The sequence below is a fragment of the Oreochromis niloticus genome, linkage group LG7, assembly GCF_001858045.2.
Source record: "Oreochromis niloticus isolate F11D_XX linkage group LG7, O_niloticus_UMD_NMBU, whole genome shotgun sequence".
NCBI classification, from domain to species: domain Eukaryota; kingdom Metazoa; phylum Chordata; class Actinopteri; order Cichliformes; family Cichlidae; genus Oreochromis; species Oreochromis niloticus.
In genome coordinates this window covers 48241157-48265510 of record NC_031972.2, presented here as the reverse complement: position 1 = coordinate 48265510, position 24354 = coordinate 48241157, and the positions used below count along the sequence as shown (strand labels likewise).

The following is a 24354-nucleotide window of genomic DNA, read 5'->3' as shown; positions in this document are numbered from 1 at the left end:
AAATTCATCCAAAAAAAGTGACGGCGTTGCTACAGGACAGGGATTTAACTATATAAGCAGCTGGAAACCAGTTGAGTCCTGTTACAAAGAGGCGTGTTGCAGATGAGTTGCGCTAATTGGCACAGACTGTGTCACGGACCCGGTTCCGGGGACTCGGGGTCCGTGAACAGTGTGGACCATTATTACTATTATTATTATTATTATTATTATTATTGTGTGTTGTCTGCACTGCCTCTGATCTGTCCTCATCTGTATGTAGGCAGGTTTGTGTGTGTGTTTGTGTGTTGCTGTTTCTGTGGCCAAGTTACAGGCATCTTCAGGCCTGAGGGGCGTGGCCTAGCTCGAGGATTGGCCACACCCGAAGCCCTTGCCACACACCTGCTCCTCATCAGGGCTCGTCGGTGGAACTATTTAGAGGAGTGATGGAGCTTCCACCGACGCGGGATTATTGCGTTTGACTACACGTCAGTCTTCTAGCTCGTAGGAAGTGTGAGTGTATGCCTGCTAGGATATAGTGTGTTAATGGCTGCCTCTATTGTTTTCCCTCAGGAGGAATGTGGAATGAGAGAGAGCAGTGAGCACGAGGAGTGCTCGAGACACTGGAGCAGAGAGCACTACACGGGGACTTTTTGGGAAAGAAGACACTACACGGGAGTCAGGGACACTAGGGGATTTATTGTTGTTTACTTCACCACCTTTGTAAATAAACACTGTCGCATTGAAGAGTCCGGCGTTTGGGTCCTATTTCCCCATCTCCCCACGGTCTGCCAGCTCAGACCGTGACAGACTGACTTATTTCGATTGCAGTGTGTTGGTTTTAATTGGTCGGCATTGTAAATATTCACCAATCTGCCTGAGAGTGATTGCAGTGGTCGAGTGGCCCGCGATTGTCTGCAGACAGGTCGCCTCCCAACAGGCGACCTGTGCGGTCACTTTGTGATTCAAAGTGGTCACTCAGAGGCTGAGGATGCTGTACGGTCAACTTCTGATGGAAAGGTTGGTCATCAAACCGGTGTTTACTCTGATGTGACAGTCTTAAGCCAGCTTTATATGAGCAAATGTTAATCAAGTTTAATATGACAACGTCAACCACTGTGAAATGATAATACGTTCCCTTTAAGCATTCACATATCAGAGATTTATAATTCAAAACTAATCTCACTGTTTATACACAGTGTGTACAGGTCATAAACACAGAGATTTATGTATGTGTGAAATTTCTAAAACAGTTGAAACAAAAATAACAAATAAATTCAAGGTCCTCATGTTCGATTTCCTTCATGCTTTCAGCTGATCCAGGCTCCTGCTCCTCATGTCAAACCCACATTCTCAAATCCATCATCTTCAAGCAAATGCACTGCATTCATAATAAAAGTGGAAGAAAATCTAATGAGGGTTTACTTAAATATTTTTGCTAAAGCCCTTATTAGAACAAATGCATTTAATTTAACTACACTTATATTTGCCTTTGAAATAAATACATTAATTGCCAGTGAAGGTTGTGATAGTAAAGGCCTAAATGTCTCTTAAAAAATGTTTGAGAGGTTAAAACGTATTAGTATGCATATATTTTTAGCTCATCTGGCTGAAGGACCAATGCACTTAAGCCACGGCGAAGACTTAAGTTCATCCATGGTTCACATTAATACAGTGCTGGTCTTATTTTAGCAAAGACCACCATTCACTTTAGTTTTATTACAAAGCTGCAGTTCAAAACAACAGTCACCCCAAGGCTTTATATTTCAGAGACAAAGACCCTGCAATATTAGCAAGACACTCCAACGATCACATGACTCCGCCCCCTATGAACAAGTAGTGCTCCACACAATGATGACCACAATTTGGGAGAAGACCTATTGAAGTCATGGATATGGACAAATCGGTTGTAGGCAATAAAATAGATTTACAGATTACACAGGTTCCTTGAAGGACTAGAATTGTGTTATTCTCAGCCTCAGGCCTCCCGTAGGCGTCTGCACCTGCCACCTCATCACTGCTCATCATCATCATCAACTTCATTCATAAAATCTCACCGGCGTCGTCGTCCTGCAGTGACCCTGTGAAGATACTCTGCTGCTCGCGAGACTTAAAAGTTTGAGTGTCTCTCATGCGTCTGCGATTAATGTGCAGCGACATCTTTAACAGCACCGTCAGCTGAAGAAGTAGGTGTGAGGTGATTAAGACACCTGTCAGCGTCATCAGTTGGTTTTTTCTTACAAACGATGTGACTGCACTGACAGGGAAACATTAATCAAACATTTAAACCAGCTGCAACCTGCAGGAGAGCACAACGCTTAAAGTAAGAGGTAAGATATTCTTCTTCTTAGAGACATATATATATATATATATATATATATATATGTATATGTATATATATATATATGTATATGTATATATATATATGTATATGTATATGTATATATATATGTATATGTATATGTATATATATATGTATATGTATATGTATATATATATGTATATGTATATGTATATATATATATATATGTATATGTATATATATATATATATGTATATGTATATATATAAATATATATACATACATTTTAATTTTCTTAAATGTGAAAAAATGAGGTAAATTAAACTTTTACTTTCTAAGTCTACCTTTTACTATTTATGAGCAAAATTAAATCCGTTTATAACACAATGCAGCGCAATAAATCATGAAGCTAATAAAGCACAGACAGAAAACATGTAACTATTGTCATTCAGTATTAGTATAGTATAGTGAGGTATTAGTATAATACAACAGCTCACAATTATGTGTAAAGGAGAAATTTACTTGCTAAAAATACACGGGCAATTGCTTAAACCTGCTTACAGAGATTTATTATAGTGTGTTACATTAATAACATGTAACATAAAGTAAGAATGCTACAAATTATTGTAAAATAAAACACTATTAATGAAAATATGCTACAAATACTGTTAATATAAATACAGTTAAAAAAATTTAACTGTAAAATGTACACAAACCGCAACTTACTGGTGTCCAACTGTAAATTTACTTGACATTAGTGGCTGTAATTTCATTTACAGTAAATTTACTGTAAAGTTACTGCAAACTTTTTACCGTAAATTACTGGCATCTAGGTGCTGATGAGGTGCTTTAAAATTTGTTTACAGTGAGTTTACATCTAAACACAGAGAAATAGACCTGTGCTGGATGACTGTAATTAAACTTCTCAGAAAAAGACGCAGTTTATTTTTCCCCCTCTTGTTCTGTTGCAGAGTTCAACAATGTCTCTACTAGTCACGTTGCTTTTGCTGTCGCTGGTTTCTCAGTGTTGGACTGCTCCACAGGTTAGTCAGGATTTGTCTTTTGTCACGTTTAAACCTGATCAGCCTGAGCTGGAACAGAATTTTCTTTTCCATTTTCAGAGGAGAAACTGGACTTCTCAGGCCATCCTATACCTGAAAGGAGCACGTAAGAACGCACTGACCGCAGCAAACAGTCACCCAGATTTCAGATGTCTATCAGATCAAAACGATATCGTGTGCTGATCTTTTGCAGAGGGACGCCGCTCATTTTTGGAACGTGGCAGAAGAGAGGAAGAAAACACTTTTCACTCAGGTGTGTGAATACATGATGGAGCTCAAGTAGTGTAATCACATAAACAAGTAAATATAACTATGTAAGCTGACTAGTATTGCATTTGGCTCTTAGAAGCCTATATTAATTTGTAATAAATCATCCTTTGGAATAAGTTTGTCCTTAATATTGTGGTGACTTTTTGTTTTAGTTTGTTTTTACTCACATTTATTGTATTTGTTAGTTTTTTTTAAATTGATTTGATTGATATATTGTTTGATCTTGTTTGTTTTACACTAAGTTGTAAAGCACTATGGTCGAGCTTGTTGGTTTTAAATGTGCTATAGAAATAAGGCTGATATTGTGATTTTGAACTGGTTACATTTTCTTAAAAGTTTACTAATGTTTCAGAAATCAGTCATTAATGAGCGCTTCTTTTTTTAAAGGTAGGCAGTTTTAAGAGTTTGTTACATTTTTTAGTTTGCAGGCATCTTATTTCCATCAGAGTAAAAACCCCACGCATAAATTATTTTACTATCATGTCTGAAGTGATGGTTTATTACCAGAGTAATAAATCATAATAATCATTACATTTTGTTACATTTACTTATTAATTTTGTGTTCCTTAGTTTAACCCTTTAAAGCCTGAACAATGAATTACCAGAAAATTCAATTTCTTCGAAAACAGAGTGTTTATCCTGACAAATATAAAAAATAAATCAATATTAATTAGCGTATTTTACTTTTAATTTGTATTATATTTGCTACATTTGGCTTTTCAATCTGTTGTTTAAAAATGTATTGTGGAATTTATTTAGATTTTCCATGGGGGAACAATCCCTACTGATAATGTAGAAGTCTCAAAAATTCACAAACTGTATGTGTCAAATATGATACACGAGGCGTTAAGAGGGTAAAGTGGCACATATGTGATTTCATCAGCCTGATCCTGGGTGTTTATTTCCAAGGGTTTCATAGGGAAGAAAAAAAAGAGGAAATCTCCTCTTCACACAGCTATATTTGTATTTTCTTTCCCCCTTGGACATGTGCTGGTTGCACAGTTTTTTGTTTCTTTTCCAAATACTGCCATTTCTGCTCTGATTCTCTGCAGGGACTCACAAGCAGAACAGAGATGGCCGAGGATCATCTTTGCTTTTATCCATTTTACTGGAACTCCTACAGCGAGCTGTAGAAGAAGGTAAAACCTTGGAATTCATCACCACCAACACCCTGCCTTACCAGCCCCTCCTGAACAGCTTTAAGATTATTTATGGCTCTTTTTTTTTAATCCTCAGATGCAGGCAATCCAGATAATTACCTGGACTATCAGGAGGTGAATATAACCCACTTGTGAACATTCATCAGAGCCCACTTCTATGTTTTTCTGTTTCTTATGTTGCTTGTTATATTTTATTGTTATTGTTGATTTTTGTCTGCGTGTCACAAATTTGATATAAATAAAACTGTCCCACCAGCAAGATGTTAGAGTCTGATTTATGTGTGAGTTTCTCTTCATTTGACTGTCATCGTGTGCAGTTTGTTGGTGTGACACATGGATGGATTCCCTTTTACACTCATCCTTGTCAACTTATTAAAACAATTATGCCAGTCACTCATTCACACCATGAAGTGATTAACATCAGGATGACAAACTATCAGTCACTCATCATCACGCCGTCTTCACAGCGGTCACCGAGAGAGCCGTGTCGGAGGTAGACGATCGGGATCAGACAGAGTTCATCGACTAACACATTCCAGTAAAATCACCATGAGCTTCCAGCAGGGTTTTAGGATTTATTTTATTGAACCATGTTGTTAAATCATAGGCCACATGTAACACTCTGCTCTTCACTTTCAGCAAAAGAGAAAGCCCATGTTCACAGATTTCTACAACACGCTACATAAATAGCCAACACTGAAGAACCGAAACACTGCACTTATTCCTTTAAGCCCCCGCTTCTTTTATTAGGCGAGCAACATGACACATGGTCCCACAGTGCAACACAGCTAAGGACAAATGAGTCAGAGCATCTCACTCATCATTGGGGTCACTTTTTGGTCTCCAGCGAGCAGAAGTGCACAAACTGACCCCTACGGCTAAATCTGGCTGGATGAAACCCCTCCAAACATCTGGGAATCTACATAGTGCAGTAGGCTGAAGGTGCAGAGGGGCAAAGCTTTCTGGTGTGACCGTGGAGTGATGCTGAAGGTCATGAGTAGTCAGGAAGGTGTAGCTATTGGCTCCCCCTGCCGGCAGGTTACACGTCCTGCAAGTCCTTCTGGATGTCCCAGAGCGTGTTAGCGCTGGCCTGCAGCTGGGCCACCTCTTCATCTGTCAGGGTCATGTTGATCACGCTAGCCACGCCCCCGTTGTTCAGCACGCACGGCAGACTCAGATAGACCTCATCACTGATCCCGTACATGCCCTGTTGATGACAAAGCACACTGTCTTTATGTGGATGGGCTTAGCGTCATAACAAAGACTAGCTAAAGAGGTCTAAAGAGGGTCACTGTAGGGAAAGCAATTTAACAATTCTTGATCTATTTTTTTTTAAATATTAAAATATGACATTTCTGTGTGTATAGATAGAACATACATACCCTGAGGGTTGTATGCAGTAGTATCTAGTACATCTACACATCATGAAATATAGTACATATGTACTCACACAAACTCAAAGGGGGTGGAGTCGAAAGCTGAACACCCAACGTGGGGCTTGAGCCCACCAGCCTGAGATCAACAGTCTTATGCTCTAACGCAGGGGTGGGGAACTCCAGGCCTCAAGGGCCGGTGTCCTGCAGGTTTTAGATGTGTCCTTGAGCCAACACAGCTGATTTAAATGGTTAAATTACCTCCTCAACATGTCTAGTAATGAGGGCTAGTAATGAAATAATCATCTGATTCAGGTTGACCCAGGGTGATATCTAAAACCTGCAGGACACCGGCCCTCGAGGCCTGGAGTTCGACACCCTTGCTGTTGCGACTGAGGTAGCCAGGCTTCAAGTCTAGAGAACGTGTCCACTGAACCTGCAAATGTTCTGCGTTTTTACTTGAAACTTGCTTTTTGGAATATTAATTGATTATCCAAACAGATGATTACATCTGATGATTCTTTTTTGGCTTAGTGTTTCACCCTTACTATCAGAAAATTGGCTTTATTTAACACAACTGGTAATTACACTTACACTTCATAAATTCTGGATTCAAAATTCTAGTTAATATATTTTAAAGAATATTGGGAAATTCTTTAACGACTACGTGAACATGAGTGTCTGCTACCTCCACCATGGTGGAGACGGGATGAATCCTGTTCATGTTCCTCATGAGACTCTCTGTCAGGTCGGCTACGCTGAGACCGATGGCCCAGTTGGTGTAGCCTTTCAGTTTGATCACCTCATAGGCACTAAGAGACGTAAAACAAACAAACAAACAAACAAAAATATGTCTAAAGCGTCTAAAATCATGAAAATTCACCGAGATTGATTAAGAGAGCGACAGGTAACAGCTAAGGCAGCGATAGGCTCGTGATACGTCTGTGTCGTGTCTAAACAGTCAGCCATTGTATTTGGAGTGACGTGGTGTTGACTCGGTACAGATGAGATCTACACTCATTGTGGAATATTTTAAACTAGCTGATGTTGATCCAGCATGAAAGAAAGACTTTTAGCCTGAAAGATTTCAGAATTGAAGAGAAAGTTTGCAGATGAGCTTCCATGTTGGCCTTAGTTTGAAATCTGACCCATGTCAGGGTTTCCGACCAATAAGGTGCAGCTCTTTGCTGACAGCACACATGTCCAGCATTGACTGTGACTTTGTAATCAACTTGCCCATCAGTGAATAGAGATATTGGCTCACCACTAGCAGGTGAGTTTAAAAAGATCATACTTTAAAATATTGTATCCATAAACTAGATTTAGGCGACCTCCAGCCTACCTGTCCACCACCTTCTTGTGAGTCTCTTTCCAGTTCTCGTCGTCGCTCTCAGTGCCGATATCAGGGTTTAACGTCTGCAGGCTGACTCCAGCCACGTTTGTTCCACTCCACACAGGCACTGTAACACATCTGGAAACCATCAACCTTCATGCAGGCACACACACATGCACACCATACACAGTTATTGCCTACAGTATCCTCACCACTTGTGTCTCCATGCTCTCCCAGGATCCATCCATTGAAGCTGCTCGGGTGGATTCCCAGTTTGTCGGCCATCAGGAAACGGAAGCGCGCCGAGTCCAAGTTGGTGCCGCTGCCGATGACACGGTGCTTGGGAAGCCCGCTCAGTTTCCAGGTCACATAAGTCAGTATATCGACTGTCAGAGAGAGAGAGAGAGAGATTTATAGTGTTAAAAGGTGAATACTGCAAGACTTCATGTCTGAGGACGTAAATAAAGAAGAGCTGTGTGGTTGGCTGAACCTGGATTGGAAACAACAATGATGATGCAGTCAGGGCTGTATCTGACAATCTGGGGGACGATGTGCTTAAAGATGTTGACGTTTCTCTGAACGAGGTTCAGCCTGCTCTCCCCCTCCTGCTGACGGACTCCGGCGGTCACCACGACGATGCGGGAGTTAGCTGTAACCGAATAGTCTGAAATACAAATTTTAAAAAACAGATCACTTTGGGTTCACATTCTTCTTCAAACCTTTGCAAAGGTGGGAAATTAAATTTAAAGAGCTCCATAGTGAGCTGCACCCTGTAAATACTTATTAAAGAGTTTTAATTAAAACTAAGGCTGCTTTATGAGATTGAGCTCCTGTGTGTTTGCATGTATGTGTGTGTGTTTGTCTGCCATATGAACTCGCCTTTATCTGCAACTATTTTGGGGGTTTTGAGGAAGAGGCTGCCATGCTGCAGGTCCATCATCTCTCCTTTCAGCTTATCCTCCACCACATCCACCAGCGCCAGCTCATCAGCCAGCTCCTGCACATATCAGACAAGGTCAGACTGATCCATAGTACAGCTTGCTTGTTGCCATTAGAACTAGATGAAAAAAGAATGTACTAGAAAGCTTCAAGCTAGTCTGTTTTAAGCCTAATGGCTTAAATAATTGTTTTATGATGTTTGATTCAGTCTAACGGTGAAACAGGTTATCTAATTTAAGTAAATGAAAATAAAACCTGAACAGCTTTAGGATGCATCCACTGTAATTCTCCCTTTTTGATTACAAATACATGTTTCCTCGTTAACAAGTGCAGTAAAGGGATAACGGTCAGATCAGACACCAAGAGTTCAGTAATCTCGTGGCAATCTTGGAAGAGCCTGAGTATGACCCCATCTCGTGACACCAGCAGGCAGTGTGGTAATCTGAGAGGCAGAACCAGTGAGACTCTTACCCTGAGTAGGATGCTGAGAGCACAGGCCATGCCAACCTGGCCCACACCCACTACTGTAACTTTATTCCTCGGAGGCTCAGGTGGACCACTGAACAGCGGTGTGATCAGTTTCTGCAGGACTGAAGCCATTTTCAGTGCTGAGAAGTGTAAATGAAAGAAGAAAGGGATGAGTGTTTAGGGTCAGGTGAAACAGCAAAGCATTTTACACAGACACGACAGTAGCAAATGGTCCTGCGTGCAACCTCGCATGCACACAACTCATAAATAAGTCAGCGTGCATAGGGATTTCTAACGCAAGCCTGACATACATCACAGTGGCATAGAAGAAAACCACTTCTCAGACACTTAGATCATTTACAGCAAACTAGAGAGTGCATTATTTCCCTTTCTAGCAGGTATGAAGAAAGCGAGCTGGTCTCAGACAGAAACGTATTAGATTCTGTCTCACGCGTTCCCTCTCTGCAGACAGTTCACCTTGAAACGACATACGGCCAGACACAAAAACACCAGCAATACTTGCATTGTCCAATGAAGCTCCGAGCTGCAAGGTATAAATACCACCATGTAATCAGCATGGCCACCTGGATGGATGACTAAGTCGTGTTCCTACAGAGCTCCGTCCCCCCTCCTGCATCCACAACACCTCCCTGAGTCACAGTTTTTGCAATGCAGTCGCTCCAGGCAAGTATCCGCTCAGCTGCAGCAGTCCCACAGAGCTCATGTGACTCAGGGCCAGATGGAGGAGCTGTCAGCTGCACAGAGCTCCGCTCCTCGCCTTCCTCCCTCCTTCCCAAATGGGGAGGACATAGCAGTATAATCGGATGCCAAACTTGATTGACTGACTGCAGACTGTTAAAGGAGTTACTGTAATCCCTTAACGCTGCTTCCATCTGCTACACCTCACCTCTAATGGGAGGTCTCAAAAGAACAGCTGATTTCGATCTAAAAGGCTTGATAATTTATTCTAAATGAATGAAGGGACCTGCTTTATGTCTCTCTAAGCACAGTTTAAAACACTGGCCTGTAATGAATCTGAAATGATGCTGTTGTTAAACAACCATCAGATACATTTAGAAATAATTAGATTAAAACCATGCATTGCAAATTGCAAATAATGTAAAGCAAGGGGCTCTTATGCTCAAAGAGACAGACATTAACATCTCTGTGCGTCTCTAATAGCAGGCATGAATGCTGAATATGCTCCTATTGAAAGTGCAATGCTGAAACTGTCCATTCATTATCCAAGACTGAAGCTGGATTATCAGGTGACAGCACCATGCACTCCAGTCATGTAAATGTGAGCGGTTAATGAGATGGCTTAGCATCCAAGGTCATTGGGGAGGGAAGGAGGGAAGGAGGGTGACAGCAGTTTTCATAACTCTCAGTCAACTGCAGTAGAAGCATGGTTGGTACTCCAACAAAGTGGAGTAGTCGGCTGTGACATCTGAAAAAAGTTACATCGGCCTTGAACTTGACCTAAACAGCCACTGCGGGCGAGGATGAGATATAATGAATACATGATGACAAAACAAAGCAACAGGAAAGCCTGAAGACCCAAACTCAGCTATAAAATTGATGTAATGCAGAATTTTATCTTCTAGCTTATGCATCAACTTTTCATTTGTGGTTGAGAAAACAAATCCCTTAAAAAAAAAAAAACTCTGACTGTCAAAATCCACTGTAAACACAAGCAGACCCTACTTACATGTACACTTAAACGTGACTCACAGTTCTGCACACACTGAAATGGACCACCCTAAAGCGAGGATGAAGAGAGGACTGATGCAAGCAAATTAAAGCCGAAGGCGTTCAGGTGTCACAAACTGCTACACAGGTTTCAACAACAGAAAGATAAAATTATACTATCTACACAACACGGAAATACCGCAGTTCACCTGTTTTGTTGAGCGTCCAGGTATAACTCCTTGGGCTACAGTGAGACTCGCCTCTGTTGCGTGGTACGGTGCGGCTACTCTTCTTCCTGTTGTGCTGTCAGCCTGCAGTCTGCCGGATTTAATGGGCTAAGCCTCTGTGTCCCCTGCAAAGACTCACTTTGGCACTCCATCGGCCACCACAGTCAGCTGGTACATCATTCACTGACACTTCATGCGAAATAACAAAACATGACTACTTATTCCAAAAACATAAACCACAATTAGAGCTGTTATTGTTGCAGCCATTGTCACATTTACTTTACATATTCAGTGGGTGAATGAATGCCACATGCAGGCGACTCCAGCAGATTTGGTCTTGTGTTGTTTGTCCTTCTAGCTGGTCTTTTGGGTTGGAATTAGCAAAGTTAATAATTCACAAACAAAAAAACCCCTGAGTTTTAGTGTCAGTACAACACTCACACACTCTGATGGAATTAGTAAAGACAAGACCTGCCTTTTACCTCACTATGTAAATATACCTAATATAAATTAGGTCATTTTGCCTTTATTTCCTGACTTTCAATTATCTTTAAAAAAACAAACAAAAAACAAACAAACTTATTTCTGCTTGCATTTTTCTTTAAACTGTTCCAAGAAATAAATCTATGATTCAGCTGCAGGTGTGGACTGATCGAGCATTTGGATGCTGAGTCCTTGTTTACACACTGCTGGATCTGAGTGTCATGAGGACACTTTGTCAAACACAAGCACACACACCAGTGAACCAGCAGGGGGATACACAGTCTCATGCAGAAAAGATTCATAAACACTGTGTGCAGTTCATGAGGAAAGGCATGAAATGCAGGAAAGTGCAAACGCATTCTTTTCATTGCGTTTAAAAAGCCACCAATGCATGTGCTTGCTCGGTTTTTAAAATAGTTAACATCCATCCTTCCCTCCTTCCATGGATGGGTCCTGGAGGCAGCAGTCCAAGCAGAGGTGCCTGGAACTCCCTCTCTCCAGCCACTTCCTACATGTCTTCTGGGGGAATATTGGGAGGTACCTAAGCCAGCTGAGATGCATAATCTCTCCAGCCTGTCTTGGGTCTCCACCCAGTACCACGTGCATGAAACACCTTACCTATGAGGCCTTCTGTAGGCATCTTAGTGAGGCCCCTGAACTCAACTCCATGACCTACTACTCTATTGTCATGGAGGCGTCTGTGTGACTGAGTGATCTTGTCCTGGACAATTTGCTGCTGGTAGCATCTCCTAAGGCAAATTGGTTCTGGGTGAGGGGCCTGACTAAGACCATGACTTATAGACCAATGGTGCAGATTAACTTACCCTGGGTAGGGTTACTGGGGCCATCCTGGAGCCTGGAAGAGGCCCGCTGTCAAACAAATTAAAGCTAGCTTCTGAGAGCAATGTAATACCGCACAGTGAACACCATTTTTACTTCAGAGATTCTAATTGTCTCCATGAGTTTACAGTGATGACAACAGAAGCTACAATATCTGATTTCTTATTTAATATCACAACAAATGTTCAATAAATGAAAAGCTATGGCGTTCAAAAAAGAAAAACAAAACATGCAAAAAACACTCATTGGTCTCAAAGGATTCACAGACAGAAGAAAAAAAAAAATCTGGCAACAACCAAGTTTATTTTATGATACACTGCCTTTATCATAAATAAACAGATCCAGAATCCTTACCCACATAACCCCTGTCGTTTCTGTCCGTTGTGGGAGAGCTGCCTGATGATCAAATCACTTGAGTTAAACTCAGCAAGGTTCAGATTAAGATACAGTATTACTTGCATGTATTGCTTTACAATATGCTATAAAAAGTTGAACACGCCACTTTAGAAAAATATCAAAATAGAAACAATCCCCGCCACCGAGAAATCTTCCAACACCCCCTCGAGTAAATGCATCCTTGCTTGTTACTCCAAACGGATAAACAACCCCATTCAGAGAAACCTGGAGCATCTTTATAATTTTGCCCAGGCAGAAGTTGTGACAAAAACAAAATGAGGCTAACTGTTCTGAAAAAAACAAAACAAAAACAAAGAGGAGAGGAAAAAAAAAATAAAATAAAATAAAAGGATTTACTTTCCTCCTCTTGGAAACACCTGCAGCTGTGAGGTGGGCTATGTGGGTGCACGCTAAACAGCCAGCCCTGCATAAAGGACCGAAGGATCAGAAATCTTATAAAAACAGGACAAAAGAAAAAGCACAACAGAGCACTACAACTCAATGCGTGGAAACTCACATGAACTGGACTGGCAGGGATGGAAAAACCAGTAACCTGTGATCGCTGAATTCTTTATTTTCCTCATAATTTTCTGTTTGCAAGTCTTAAACGACAATGTCGATGCAAGACGCAGAAAGCAGAGTAAACTTTATAACCTCAACCTGCCCAGTGTAAAAATCGCTACAATACACAAAGCCGAGAATTAAAATTTAAGCCATTATCACAAATCCGGTTATGAGAGATCATCTTAGCAGTGATCAGCTATTAAAAAAAGATTTATAAAAAAAAAAGCTTCTAATTCATGCTTGAATGTGGGCTGATTTTCCTCATGCAGTGACGTGACCCGATTACACCACGCCTCCTCCCAACACAGACCACATGAAAAAGTTTGAGCTGAATCAACCTGAGCACCATAGAAATAAATCAAACATTCTACTTAACACTATAACTGGAGAGAAAATGTTGAAATTGATACCAAAGACGCACTGATTGTGAAAATTTGGCCTGACAGCAATGCTTACAGTGACAGTACGGCCTAAAGCTAATGCTGGCTTTTATTTATCTTGTTTTTATATTCCCCTTCTGTGGCAGGGAAACACAGAAATCATCATCATAGTAACTAAATATCACTTTATCAAACTATCTTTGAACATTTAGCACAAAACGGATGACACACAACAAATAACCCCCTCCCCCAATGCCAATGAAATGTCATCATATTTGCCAATAAGCTGATCAGTTAACAAGGCCAATAACAGCCAACACCATTCGATACATGAGTGCGTCCCTATTTGATAAAGAAACACGGGTGTAGACATTCTGGTGTGAGTATAAGCGCTGCTTTGTGCTTGGGGATAAAAAGAAAAAAGAAAATTATATATATGTAGATGTACGGGAGGGCACTAAGTGCTAATAGTGTCCAGGCACTTCACCGTCAGAAAACACCTGGCACACAGCGTCGGAAAAAACTACAGTATGACCTTTAAAAACTACAACCATGCACGGATAAAAATGGCCTCTCCGTTCTGCACTCATTTCTACATATGAGGGTTATAATACACACAAAGACACAAACAATTCACAGATTAAACTCAACATTAAAATTAGTCTCTTCTGACTGCCACAAACAGTGTTATCCAGAAGCTACTGTTTGAATATACCTCCCTCTTGTGGCAGGAGGAAAGTCCGAGTCCAGAGAGGACAATTTTTAATCGTTCCAATTAAATCTGTCCACACATGGAGGAAAAGAGGTGAGCAAGGTTTACTGCTTGAGTTGTGGTGTGCTGTGGTGGGCGGCAGGGAGGTGCTGTGGGTATGGCGAGGGGCTGCTGATGGTCTTTACTTGGGGTTGCCCTCTGCGACACTGCTGCCGCTGATGCCCAGGTAGGTGGCGACTTTGTCCACAGCGCTTTGGACCGGGACGACGACGCTGTCAGAGAGACCTTTAAGGGTACTGATCTGTTCGGCGTCCAGGTTCTGGTAGACGAAGAACAGAGAAGCGCACACCACCACAAGGAGCAGGAGCTTGAGCAGCAGGGGCAGGAAGCTTCGTCGAACCGGTGCTGCGTTTGGGGAGACCGTGAAGCTCGGCCGGGACAGAGACTCCGAATACAAGTTGTATTCGGTGTGGACATCGGTCTTCACGCGGGACTCATCGAGCCAGTACTCACTTGGTTTTAAAGGCCGACCAGCTGCCCCTCTGATTGGACGCCTGCAGGTCGCACTGATAAAAAACAAAACAAAAAACAGGAAAAATTTGATTAGACTGAAAATAAACAAATACATCTGTGCACTCAACAGTTTTCCCCACAGCTCACGCTCACATATTATGATCTTTTCTGAGCAGATCAAAAGGATCTAGACCCAAATTTAAAGATTTTAAATATTTAACCTTGCCATTTAAAGAACTTCTTTTCTTTGCACAAAATAAAGCAACACTATCTTTTTGTGCTGTAATGTGAATTAATCTAGTTCCAAAAAAAAACCAAAAATCAAAAACTCTAGAACAGGGGGATGTCAAACTCGCGGCCCACGTCACCCTACTTGTATAATGCAATTTGGCCCTTGAAGTTATTTTTTTGTTAGGGACGATTTGTTTTTTGTTGACCGCAATGTTAAAATAAGTTCTTTAAAAAGCAAAAAAAAAAAAAAAAAAAAAAAAAAAAAAAAAAAAATTCAATATGAAGGCCATATGAGCAGAGAGTACAAACATGTTGAGGGATTGGCTGTGTTAGTTCAGTGAGAGAGTATTTGTAAAGAAAACATTTTTTCACTAGCAGTCAAAAACTAATGTGTACACTTATGTCTGCATTTTATTTTTGATAAATACAAACAAAATTGTAGCTGAAGCGCTGCCACGTATCTGGCCAGAAAGAGAATACCAATTTGTTTATTTAGTAGTTCAATAAAAGGCAGACCCCTGCTCTAGAGCATCTGAGGTGAATACTTCAAGTCTGAGCTAAAAGTCTTCCTGTAGCCAGGTATGGTTTTTGTATTCTGGGAATGCGGCAGAGCACACACATGTAAAATATTTTCCCAGATAAATATAAATGGAGTTTAAAGTTCTCCACCAGTCGAGAACACAGCAACTTCTTCCTGCGTTTCCTGTATCTGGCCAAAAAGCCTTCTCATGTGGTTTGTAGTGACATATTTTGGTTTGCTTGTTTGTTTTTTTTTGCTGTGTCAAAAGAAACCAAACTTCGTTGATTCAGACTAGAGTAAATGATACAGGAGGAGGATGTGTGAAAACATCCTCAGATTTGTAACATGCTAGCTTTACCTTTGCACTGAAACTATTTTTTGTGTATTTTTCCCCTAAAGAGTGTTGTCTTCTGTTTCAAAGACACTTGACAGCTGTAGATTTCCATGTTTCTCCTGTTTGTACAGAAGCATGTGCCATCATTGCACGACACACCATTCACATATTCAAAAGAAAAAAAAGAATAATTCCCTGGCTGATAGAATCACCTAAGAGCTAAATTAGCTAGTTATTGTCCTTTTAAAACTCCTGTGATGTATCCCAAGCTACATTGTAAGCGAGATAACAGACTGAAATCCGAGTGTTCAGCTGGAGGCAACTTTTCAGATTCTCCGCCAAAGCAAACATGTAATTCGGCTAAAAAGGCCTGTTAAAAAAAAGAGAAAAAGTCAGGGAGCGCTTGTCTGCTTTTCACAAGGCTACTAAAGGCCTCCAACAGCACTCTTTAGCCCTTTTTATCTGAGATGCTGATAATGTAGTGAAAACAGCAAGGGGTCCTGAATGGTGCATGGCAGCTTTAAGTTTACTCGTTTGTGCTCAATCACAAAACACTTAAAGTGAAAGAGGTCTGTTCAAATACATCCTTAGCTAGCTTCCTTGATCTATCGCAGTGAGGAGGGCTGGACTGCAGTAAATTAAAAAATTGGAGATAAGCTGGTGCACCCTGTGTTACTGGTTTAAAAAAACAAAACACAAAAACAACAACAATCCTACTACTGCTTCCTTCTTCTTTAGACCCTAACTGGCTGAGTCAGATTGCTGAGTCTCTTAACAGATTTCTTCCTGTTTCCCCCCCCCCACTGTCACCAAGTGGTTGCTCAAATAGACACTGGCTGGGTTTTGAGAGGAACTGATTGAAGTTTTCTTCAATGCGAATTTTTATGAGTCTTTGTGACCAATATTGACAGCACACAAAAAAAATTCAGTATTTTCTTCAGTTGATTTGTGCTCCAAGTAGATGGAAAGAACTGCAAGTGAATTACAGCATTTCCCAGGCATTTCTAATGTCTTCTTATGCCATGTTTAGCTTTTTTATGTAGTTTGGGTAAAGTGTCAAAGCCAAGCAGATTGTTTTAGAGTTTGAGCTAACAAATGTTGATCAGTTTTACTTACACACCAAGCAGATTACTGGCTTTGCGTTAGCATTACGTAGTAAACAGACATAGTCACAGCCTTCTGTGTATTCCAAATGATAATAACCCATGTTTAGTTTTTTTTTTTTGGCTACCAAGAACAATTACACTTGCTGGAGTCTGCACTGTAGCACTGTCAAAAACCCTCCGACTCTCTAACACATCACAGTAATCGTGTTCTTTAATATTTCTAAACATTCGGTTCGCATGTTCCATACAACAGTTTCAAAACAAATAAAGATAAATAACACAAAACACGATTATCAGGCGTTACCTGATGCCAGTTGGTGTGCTTATTTCATTGGCAAGGATATCTTCAACCACACTCTCAGTGGCCTTTTTAGGGGTCTCTTCAGGAATCTCCTCCACCACCTGTCAATGTAACATAAAACATGTTCACACAAACTGAAACTATGCTGTAATTATAGTGGGGTGCGATGAAGCGAGATGAGCAGGTTAGTGAGGTAAGCTGAGCTTGAAGTCAACATCTTTAGTGTTGTGATTTGAGTGTTATGCTAGTGGCACTGTTCTTATCTAGCTAGATACTGATACCAAATAAAACTAAGCACAAATCCTGGCCTGAAGCTGGTGAAGTTTTAGTTTAAATTGACTTTAAGTGTCACATTTTCACTGATTATTTCCTTTTGCTGATGAAATGTGTTACACATTCACCCTTTTGAGCTGAACATTGGTAATACCACCACATCACACCCTGCAGTTAAACTGAAGCTGTGCAAACTCTGCGTGCTGCAGAGTGACGAGAATGTGCATGCATTCAGTTGGTGATGCAGAAAAACATCAACTGAATCCAGAGTGGGTCAAGTGATGCATGAATTTATCTTTATGCTTGGTCCGTTTTACTCTGCGGGAATTGTTATGAATAAGACAGGTTAGAAAATTATCAGTCTATTTGTTGGCTTTTTAGTAATCTATAATATTAAATAACTAAATCCACTTAAGACACTTTGCTCTCTGAGACTGCCAATTATTATTACTGATGCAGAGTTGGCAGAGTGAGCCTCACCTTTGTCTGCCGTTTGCTGCTGGTTCTCACAGTGACAGGAGCTTTTCCTCTGCTCCTCACAGGCTTCTCTACCACAGGAACTGGCTCTGGTTCAGGGGCAGGGACCTCCTCTGTGTAAAGATTGAAATGAGGCAACATCAATACCATGATGTGTATTTGTAATACCCATGGGGTATTACAAATATGTATAATACTCATGGGCCTATTGCAACCGATTTGGAAACTTTTTCCTTCATGAAACCCCCAAACAACCAACCAACCAACCAATCAACCAACACCCCCCCCCAAGGGCTCACCGTCTTCTTTGTCGCTGTACTGGTCGGAGTTTGTGTTGCCGTTCTGGTTACTGTCTGCCTTGGGGAGAGTTGTGACAGTAGGAGCTTCGGGTTCAGCTGGAGGCTGGTCCAAAAGCTTCTGCAGCCTCTTCTCATACAGCTTACGGGTAGAGGCTGAAAGGACACAGAGAGGGTTTAAAGGGAAAATAATTCATGCCTTTCATTAGACGTTTGCACAGTGTTTGTCTTAGTTTTCTTTTCAGATTTAGTGGCATCTTTGTATCATTTCATTTTCATTGTACGATTATGCAATGTCCTGCATAGTACAGATTTTTATAATTTTTTTGGACAATGGATTTGATTCTTATCATAAAAGTTTTGTGTTAGGTGTGCCTTGATGCATCGGTTGATCTGCTGCCTGCATATGGTTTTTTTCCATCATCTTGTTAAAATGCTCGCTGATTCATCGTACTAACTGGCTGTGGAGACTCATCTGCACGTCTCCCTCTCCTCAAGCTTTTTTCCTCAGTTGCTTTTTGCATTTTTCTTTTTTATTATAAGAGGAGTGGGAGTTACCAGCAGTAACTAACAGTAGTAACAAACTTACTAAAACCGACTATTTTCAGTTTTAGATTTGTTTAGTTCACTAATTTAGCCCAACTATAATTTGTTTGTTTTCCCTGACCCCTCATCGACTTTGTATTTAATCATTGCAAGTAATTACATTCATCTCACATAACTCATATATTAGGCTCCTTGTAGCCATGGATTTAGCAACAATCCACGGCACAGTGTAACAAATGCACTGCCATTTTTATTTTTATAACTGGAAAACCCTGACTAACTGTTTTTGCTGTTACAAAAAATGGGTTTAAAAATATAATTTACCTTTAAAACAAACATATTCTCTTATGACAGTATACGTCTTGACATTTATTGTTGGACTAGACTTGACTTGTTTTGACTACGGTGTTGTACATTTGTATAGTCTTGGGTTGGGTTGGAATTAGATCAAATCTTACACTAAACAAAAAAACAAACAAAAACAAAAAACAAAAAAAAAAGCCAGATTTTCCTGTTTCGACTGTGATTAGTATAAAAATATCGCGCTATTAGTATCATTGTTTGATACAGTTTTTAAAGAATGTATTACTATTGTTTTTTATTTTCCTTTTTTAAAATTTTCCTTTTAAAAAATATTTTTAATTTTTCTGTTTGTATCTGTGCTCTTGCCATCTTGATAAGTTACATTTGAACTCACCAACAATGGGTCCGACTTCCACACCGTGCTTTGCCAGCTGCTGTTTTAAGTCTTCATCTGTCAGATCTGTCACCTCCACTTCCTCCGCGCGAGGCTTGTCTGTCTTTCTGGTAGCTTTCTGTAAAAAGGTGAAAAAAAAAGAAAAGAAAAAAAAAAGGGAAACATTAGTGCGGCAATTTTCGAAACATAAACCAGTGCAATCAGACGCGTGGAGACTACCATCAAACCACATGTGGGAAAAAGTAAAAATAAAACCTAATTTTTAGCAATTAGAAACTTACCCTTCCGGAGCGACTTTTGTTTGACACCACCGGGGCAGGTAACTCTTCATCGCTGGAGAAGGTGTCTGCAGGTGGGGTCTTCTTGTTGTTCAGTACGGTCAGGTTCTTCAGATACAGCTGCACATACACTTCTTTTTTATGCTCTCCGCTGGGAAGGGGCACATTGTTTGCCGTAAGCTCGTTCTTCAGCTTGTCTTTCGTGAGAACCGACGGATCTTCGAGGAATTCTGCCATTCTAACTTTATTTTTATTGTTAAAAAAAAATCTGAGTGATTTCCTTCGTAGCTAACGGAAATTAGCTAGTTCGCCGAGCCGCTACAAACAACACCGGGAACGTGACGGAATAGCGCTGTTGTCAAACAGAAGTGGCGCCTACCCGCTGCCAATTAAGCTAGCAGGACAGAAGCGGTTTATTAAGATAAACGCCCAATTCTTCTCGTTAGCCCACCGGTTCGACTATTTACAGATAGCTTTGATTTTTCGAAAACAGATAAGCGCGTTTGCTGTAAATGAAATCAGTGAAAAAAGCTAAATTAACTTGATGTAATTTGACTGAATTAGCTTAGCTTCAAACCGGTCCACTTGCTTCTGTCTGTCCGCGGTCGCAACAGGGCCAAACAACAAACAGCGCTGCTATTGGATGGAAGTCCTCAGTAAGCTCTTCTCTGATTGGCCTGCTATGAATGGAACCTTGGCAGGCTGCCGCGACAAAGAAACCGAAGCTTTGTGGGTTTTGGATAACAGCTTTACATTAAATCCCGTCGACGAAATTCTTATATTAGTTTCATTTTAAGGACTTTATTGATACTGGGATTTTATGAAGCGGGCAGATGCGAGTTTAAAACACTAATTTGATTCGCTGCAACAAGGGAAGAGATAACAATGTTACAATGGCGATAGCTGTTAAAAGCTTCCATACAGCTGCAGTTTCTATCCATCCCGTTTGCCACATGAATTTAGTCTAATCATTAGTAGTAAATAACTTGATTATCTGTAATAATATAGAGCCCCTACAGATTTTCATGCTACACATGGCAATGGGCGTATGTTCCGCGATTTAGATGAAGTCTACCTCTGTAACAGAAGAGGGCAGCATAATGCCGCATATTTACTGAAAAGAAATTGGTTATCCAAGGCTTAATGCTGTTTATTATGAAGTCAGAAAGCAAGCAAACTTTATTAACGTTATAAATGCACAAATTCTGCTTTGCAGGGATAAAGCAGGCAGGTATAATTAATTGGCAACTTTCAAAGGAATAATAAAAAAAATATATAGAAAAAAAGAGCACTGAAAAAAAGCCAAGAATATGTTTTAAGACTTTTTTCATAGATGTGTACCAAGGATCCGCATGATCATTAGATTTTAATCTATAAGCATGAATACTTTTGTAGACAGCAGGACAGCTTAAAAGATGAAAACATGCTTGCTATATTGCATTACAAGTTGCACATCTTTAGTTTTTTTATAGAGTGCTGGACAAATGGGGTCATCTACTAATTGGAAGGTTGGTGGTTTGATACCTTGCTGCTCCATTCTGTATGCCAGAGTACCCTTGGGCAAGATACTAAACCCTAAGTTGCTCTCCGATGCATCCATCAAACGATGAATGTGTGTGAATGTTAGGTAGAAAAGGCATATAAAAAGTGCTTTTTAATGAATGGGTGTGAATGGGTGAATGAGGCATGTTGTATAAAGCACTGTGAGTGCTCAAGTAAAGTAGAAAAGCATTTACCACTTACAGAAACGAGACACCGGAAGTTGGGATGGACGTTTATTCGGTGGGATGGTAATTGTGCTAAAGTGACATTTCATTTCGCTGCACTGAATTGCTGAACAAACACGTGATGTTGGTGGTAATTCAAGAGTCTGGGAGAAGACAAATGTTGCCCAAACAATCTGTCAATTATTTTTAATGAACCCTTAACAGAAAATCACTAGGTGCGGATCTACGCACTCCCTCACAGACACGGCAGTGTTCGACTGCCTCGTGTTTGTCTTGGTCTCTGAACACTCTCCTCCTCCTCCTCCCCTCACTGTGGGGACAGTGGTTTGAGGTGGCACTGTGTGGCTCCCCACCTGTCCTTCAGACCTGCCCCTCTGGGGCTTTTCTGGGATGCTGCTGCAGAAACCAAGCAATTGATCCCCACCTCAGCTCCAAACCACACTAAAATACAGCACTTGAAGTATAGTTCAGCTTTTCCATAGCGGATTTGCCAATGGAGTGTAAGCGTAAAAAATGTTGAGCCCTTGAGAAACACCTCTTAAGCTTTCTTTGTATGTAATTTATACAGAAAATAAGACTTGGGCCAAGAATCACAGAGAGTGCCTCTTTAAGCATAACAGTCATGGCCTCTGAAAAATGATCAAAGACTACTCTTTAATCGTCAATGTTCACATTTTCAGAATGAGTTCATTTGAAATGGCGCTGCTCCACCTGATGTCGAGCAGTCAGTTTATTTGATGGCATTTCTTGACAGATGATTGTTAAATAAACTGACAGAACAAATGTAACAACTGGCTGGAGGAAGACAAAAAAACAATTTAGGTGAAAGCAAGAGCCAGCGGGCGGCTACCCCGAGAGAGAGAGTTGAATTGGCAATTGAAATATTAAATGTTATGTTGTGTTTGGAAAAGACGGCACCTCTCAAATGAACTTAAATGCCAACATCCATGTTCTAAAAGAGGATTTCTGATCATTTAGAAAAATGTTGAACGCAGGCTCCTCGCTTGAGTTTATCTTGGATTTTAAGCATCTCTAAATCCAAATTGAGCCAACCACAGAAGTACCTTAGGAAAAGTCAACCTTTACCACCCAGCGAATGTCTGATCCAATTCCACTGACACAACAAAACACATACTTGTGAAATTAATCGGTGTTACAAAGCTTCAGCATACTGTATGACAACTAACATGTCACCTCCTGGGCGTAGAACTGCTGCATGGTCTAAATTTACGTAACAGGCGTGCATTCATTTTTTTCCCCGTCTAACGAGATTCACACATTTTTACAAAATGTGAAACATTTTGCAGTATCATGAAAAGCTAAAAACGGTCAGTTTTGCTGCACTAATCTATCACAACAATCTCTAATCCTCCAAGGATGTTATTACTTGCTGCCAAACTAATTAAGATCAAATCCTGGGCAGTTTCCTGTGCAAAAAGGAGGGTAGGATGCGGGCAGCAGTGTATTTCACCAATGTTTTTGTGTGTCCTGGCCTAGGAACAGCCATCTAGTAATGCTCACACAGTATATTTTCATCTGTTGACAATCTAAACTCTACTTAAAGGACACACACTTAGTTGTAGACATTTCTGTCAGAAGGAAAAATGAGACTGCCCTTCTGGCCCTTGCTGATGCCCATTTGGCGGCCTGCCTGTTTGTATCAGGCGTACTCCTCCGTGTATTTGCATTCCTATTATGATTTAGGCTTTTTCCCGTTTTATTTGGCTATTGAGAGCAGAGACAAACTTGCTCATGTCCTCGCTGAACTTAAGGCAAACATAACTGTGTGTGAAATTTCAAGTAGTCATTGAAGATTTTCTATTAAGTCCACACCGAGGCACTCATGTAGCTCATCTGGTGGAAAATTCAGTACAAGCCATCCACTTGCCTAAATAAAGGTTCAGCTCTTATCAGTCGGAGCAGTTGCTTGTGACACTGTACTGCTTTAGAGCTTTAATTCACTTCACAGTTTTGCTCATTGTCAATAAGCACACACAAAGGTTCAAATTGTTATGTTTTTACATAAAGTAATTTATGAATGTTTCAGAGAGGTACTAAGAAATCAAACCAAACACCAAAGTCTTCCTTCTTGCTCTCTTTGAGTTTATTGAATTGATGCCCCATTTTTATTGATTGAAAAATAAGATGAAATACAAGTAGACAAGCATCAAGGAAGAAAAGAAAACACATTTAACACCCTATCCCTCTCATCACTGAGCAATCTGCTCAAATCCTGTAGTTCAGTAGTTCAGAGGTGTCAAACATAAGGCCCGGGGGGAGCAGAATTGGCCCACCGAAGACTCCAATCCTGGAGGGCGTGTAGACTTCTGACTTATAGTTTTACAGTTTTTCCTACTGAAGTTGTCCTCCATGACCATTCATACTGCATTAAATGAACTAGGTAACTAAGTAACATTTAAATGATAGAAAAGCTCCTTTTTTTACTTCTTACAATAGAAATTTAAAATAACATTTCCTGTCAATTCACAAAAAACTGTAATTTTACACATCTACATCAGATTCCCTCCATTAACCACAACAGCATTTCTCTGTAATGTAGAAAAACTGAGATGTGCTTTTGAAATTGCTCCTCTCTTTTCTTATTAAGCTATCTCAAGGATCCAATGTGTAATTAATCTTCTTTACACTGACAGCAAGTGGAGTTTCACTAGTCTGGCCCACTTGAGGTCAACGTAGGCTGCATTGGCCCACAATGTAAAATGAGTAACATCCCTGCTGTAGTCCATCACTAAGGTTATGTTAGATTCTCTCCAGGTGACGGGTATCAGTCAGCGTTGTTATTCTTTATTAAAAATCAGCACTTCCTTGATACTATTGTTTTAGCAGTACTAATGTTTCTTCAGATAATAACTTCAGGAACA

The 24354-nt window shown here is 40.4% G+C and overlaps 2 protein-coding genes and 1 long non-coding RNA gene across 4 annotated transcripts; 1 reads left to right on the top strand and 2 right to left on the bottom strand.

The window, feature by feature from the left end:
* Window positions 1-1734: 1734 nt before the first annotated feature.
* Window positions 1735-5249, top strand: LOC102080279 (spexin). The gene is made up of 6 exons (XR_001224249.3): window positions 1735-2306; window positions 3250-3321; window positions 3400-3445; window positions 3533-3592; window positions 4662-4748; window positions 4846-5249. It is a non-coding gene; the product is annotated as a spexin (long non-coding RNA).
* An 82-nt stretch (window positions 5250-5331) lies between these two features.
* ldhbb (lactate dehydrogenase Bb) lies at window positions 5332-10926 on the bottom strand. 2 transcript variants are annotated; one of them, XM_005450963.4, is made up of 8 exons: window positions 10781-10926; window positions 8886-9022; window positions 8355-8472; window positions 7966-8139; window positions 7688-7861; window positions 7485-7602; window positions 6831-6954; window positions 5332-5976 (listed from the first exon to the last, which is right to left on the bottom strand). In XM_005450963.4, exons 2-8 carry the CDS (start codon window positions 9012-9014, stop codon window positions 5809-5811), a joined length of 1005 nt encoding a protein of 334 aa, XP_005451020.1. In that variant the 5' UTR covers window positions 9015-9022; window positions 10781-10926; the 3' UTR covers window positions 5332-5808. The 2 variants fall into 2 exon arrangements, with proteins under 2 accessions (XP_005451020.1, XP_003443940.1); XM_003443892.5 differs by lacking the exon at window positions 10781-10926 and adding an exon at window positions 9406-9719.
* A 1348-nt stretch (window positions 10927-12274) lies between these two features.
* Window positions 12275-20379, bottom strand: tmpob (thymopoietin b). Its single transcript, XM_003443996.5, has 6 exons — window positions 19749-20379; window positions 19468-19585; window positions 18228-18380; window positions 17932-18041; window positions 17182-17279; window positions 12275-14739 (listed from the first exon to the last, which is right to left on the bottom strand). The coding sequence occupies exons 1-6, from the start codon at window positions 19980-19982 to the stop codon at window positions 14355-14357; spliced, it is 1098 nt and encodes a 365-aa protein (XP_003444044.1). The 5' UTR covers window positions 19983-20379; the 3' UTR covers window positions 12275-14354.
* Between the last annotated feature and the right edge of the window lie 3975 nt (window positions 20380-24354).

What these genes read in the sequence shown, in the direction of transcription:
- ldhbb (XM_003443892.5), bottom strand. Translation starts at nt 9,460, where the DNA reads ATGCTGATTACATGGTGGTATTTATACCTTGCAGCTCGGAGCTTCATT. An exon ending in CTCTCAGCATCCTACTCAGG is followed by an intron (nt 8,473 to 8,885) that starts GTAAGAGTCTCA and finishes TGATATGTGCAG; the next exon opens with GAGCTGGCTGATGAGCTGGC. An exon ending in CCGTCTCCACCATGGTGGAG is followed by an intron (nt 5,977 to 6,830) that starts GTAGCAGACACT and finishes TGTCATCAACAG; the next exon opens with GGCATGTACGGGATCAGTGA.
- tmpob (XM_003443996.5), bottom strand. Translation starts at nt 19,982, where the DNA reads ATGGCAGAATTCCTCGAAGATCCGTCGGTTCTCACGAAAGACAAGCTG. An exon ending in ACAAAAGTCGCTCCGGAAGG is followed by an intron (nt 19,586 to 19,748) that starts GTAAGTTTCTAA and finishes ACCTTTTTACAG; the next exon opens with AAAGCTACCAGAAAGACAGA. An exon ending in GGAAGTCGGACCCATTGTTG is followed by an intron (nt 18,381 to 19,467) that starts GTGAGTTCAAAT and finishes GTGTCCTTTCAG; the next exon opens with CCTCTACCCGTAAGCTGTAT.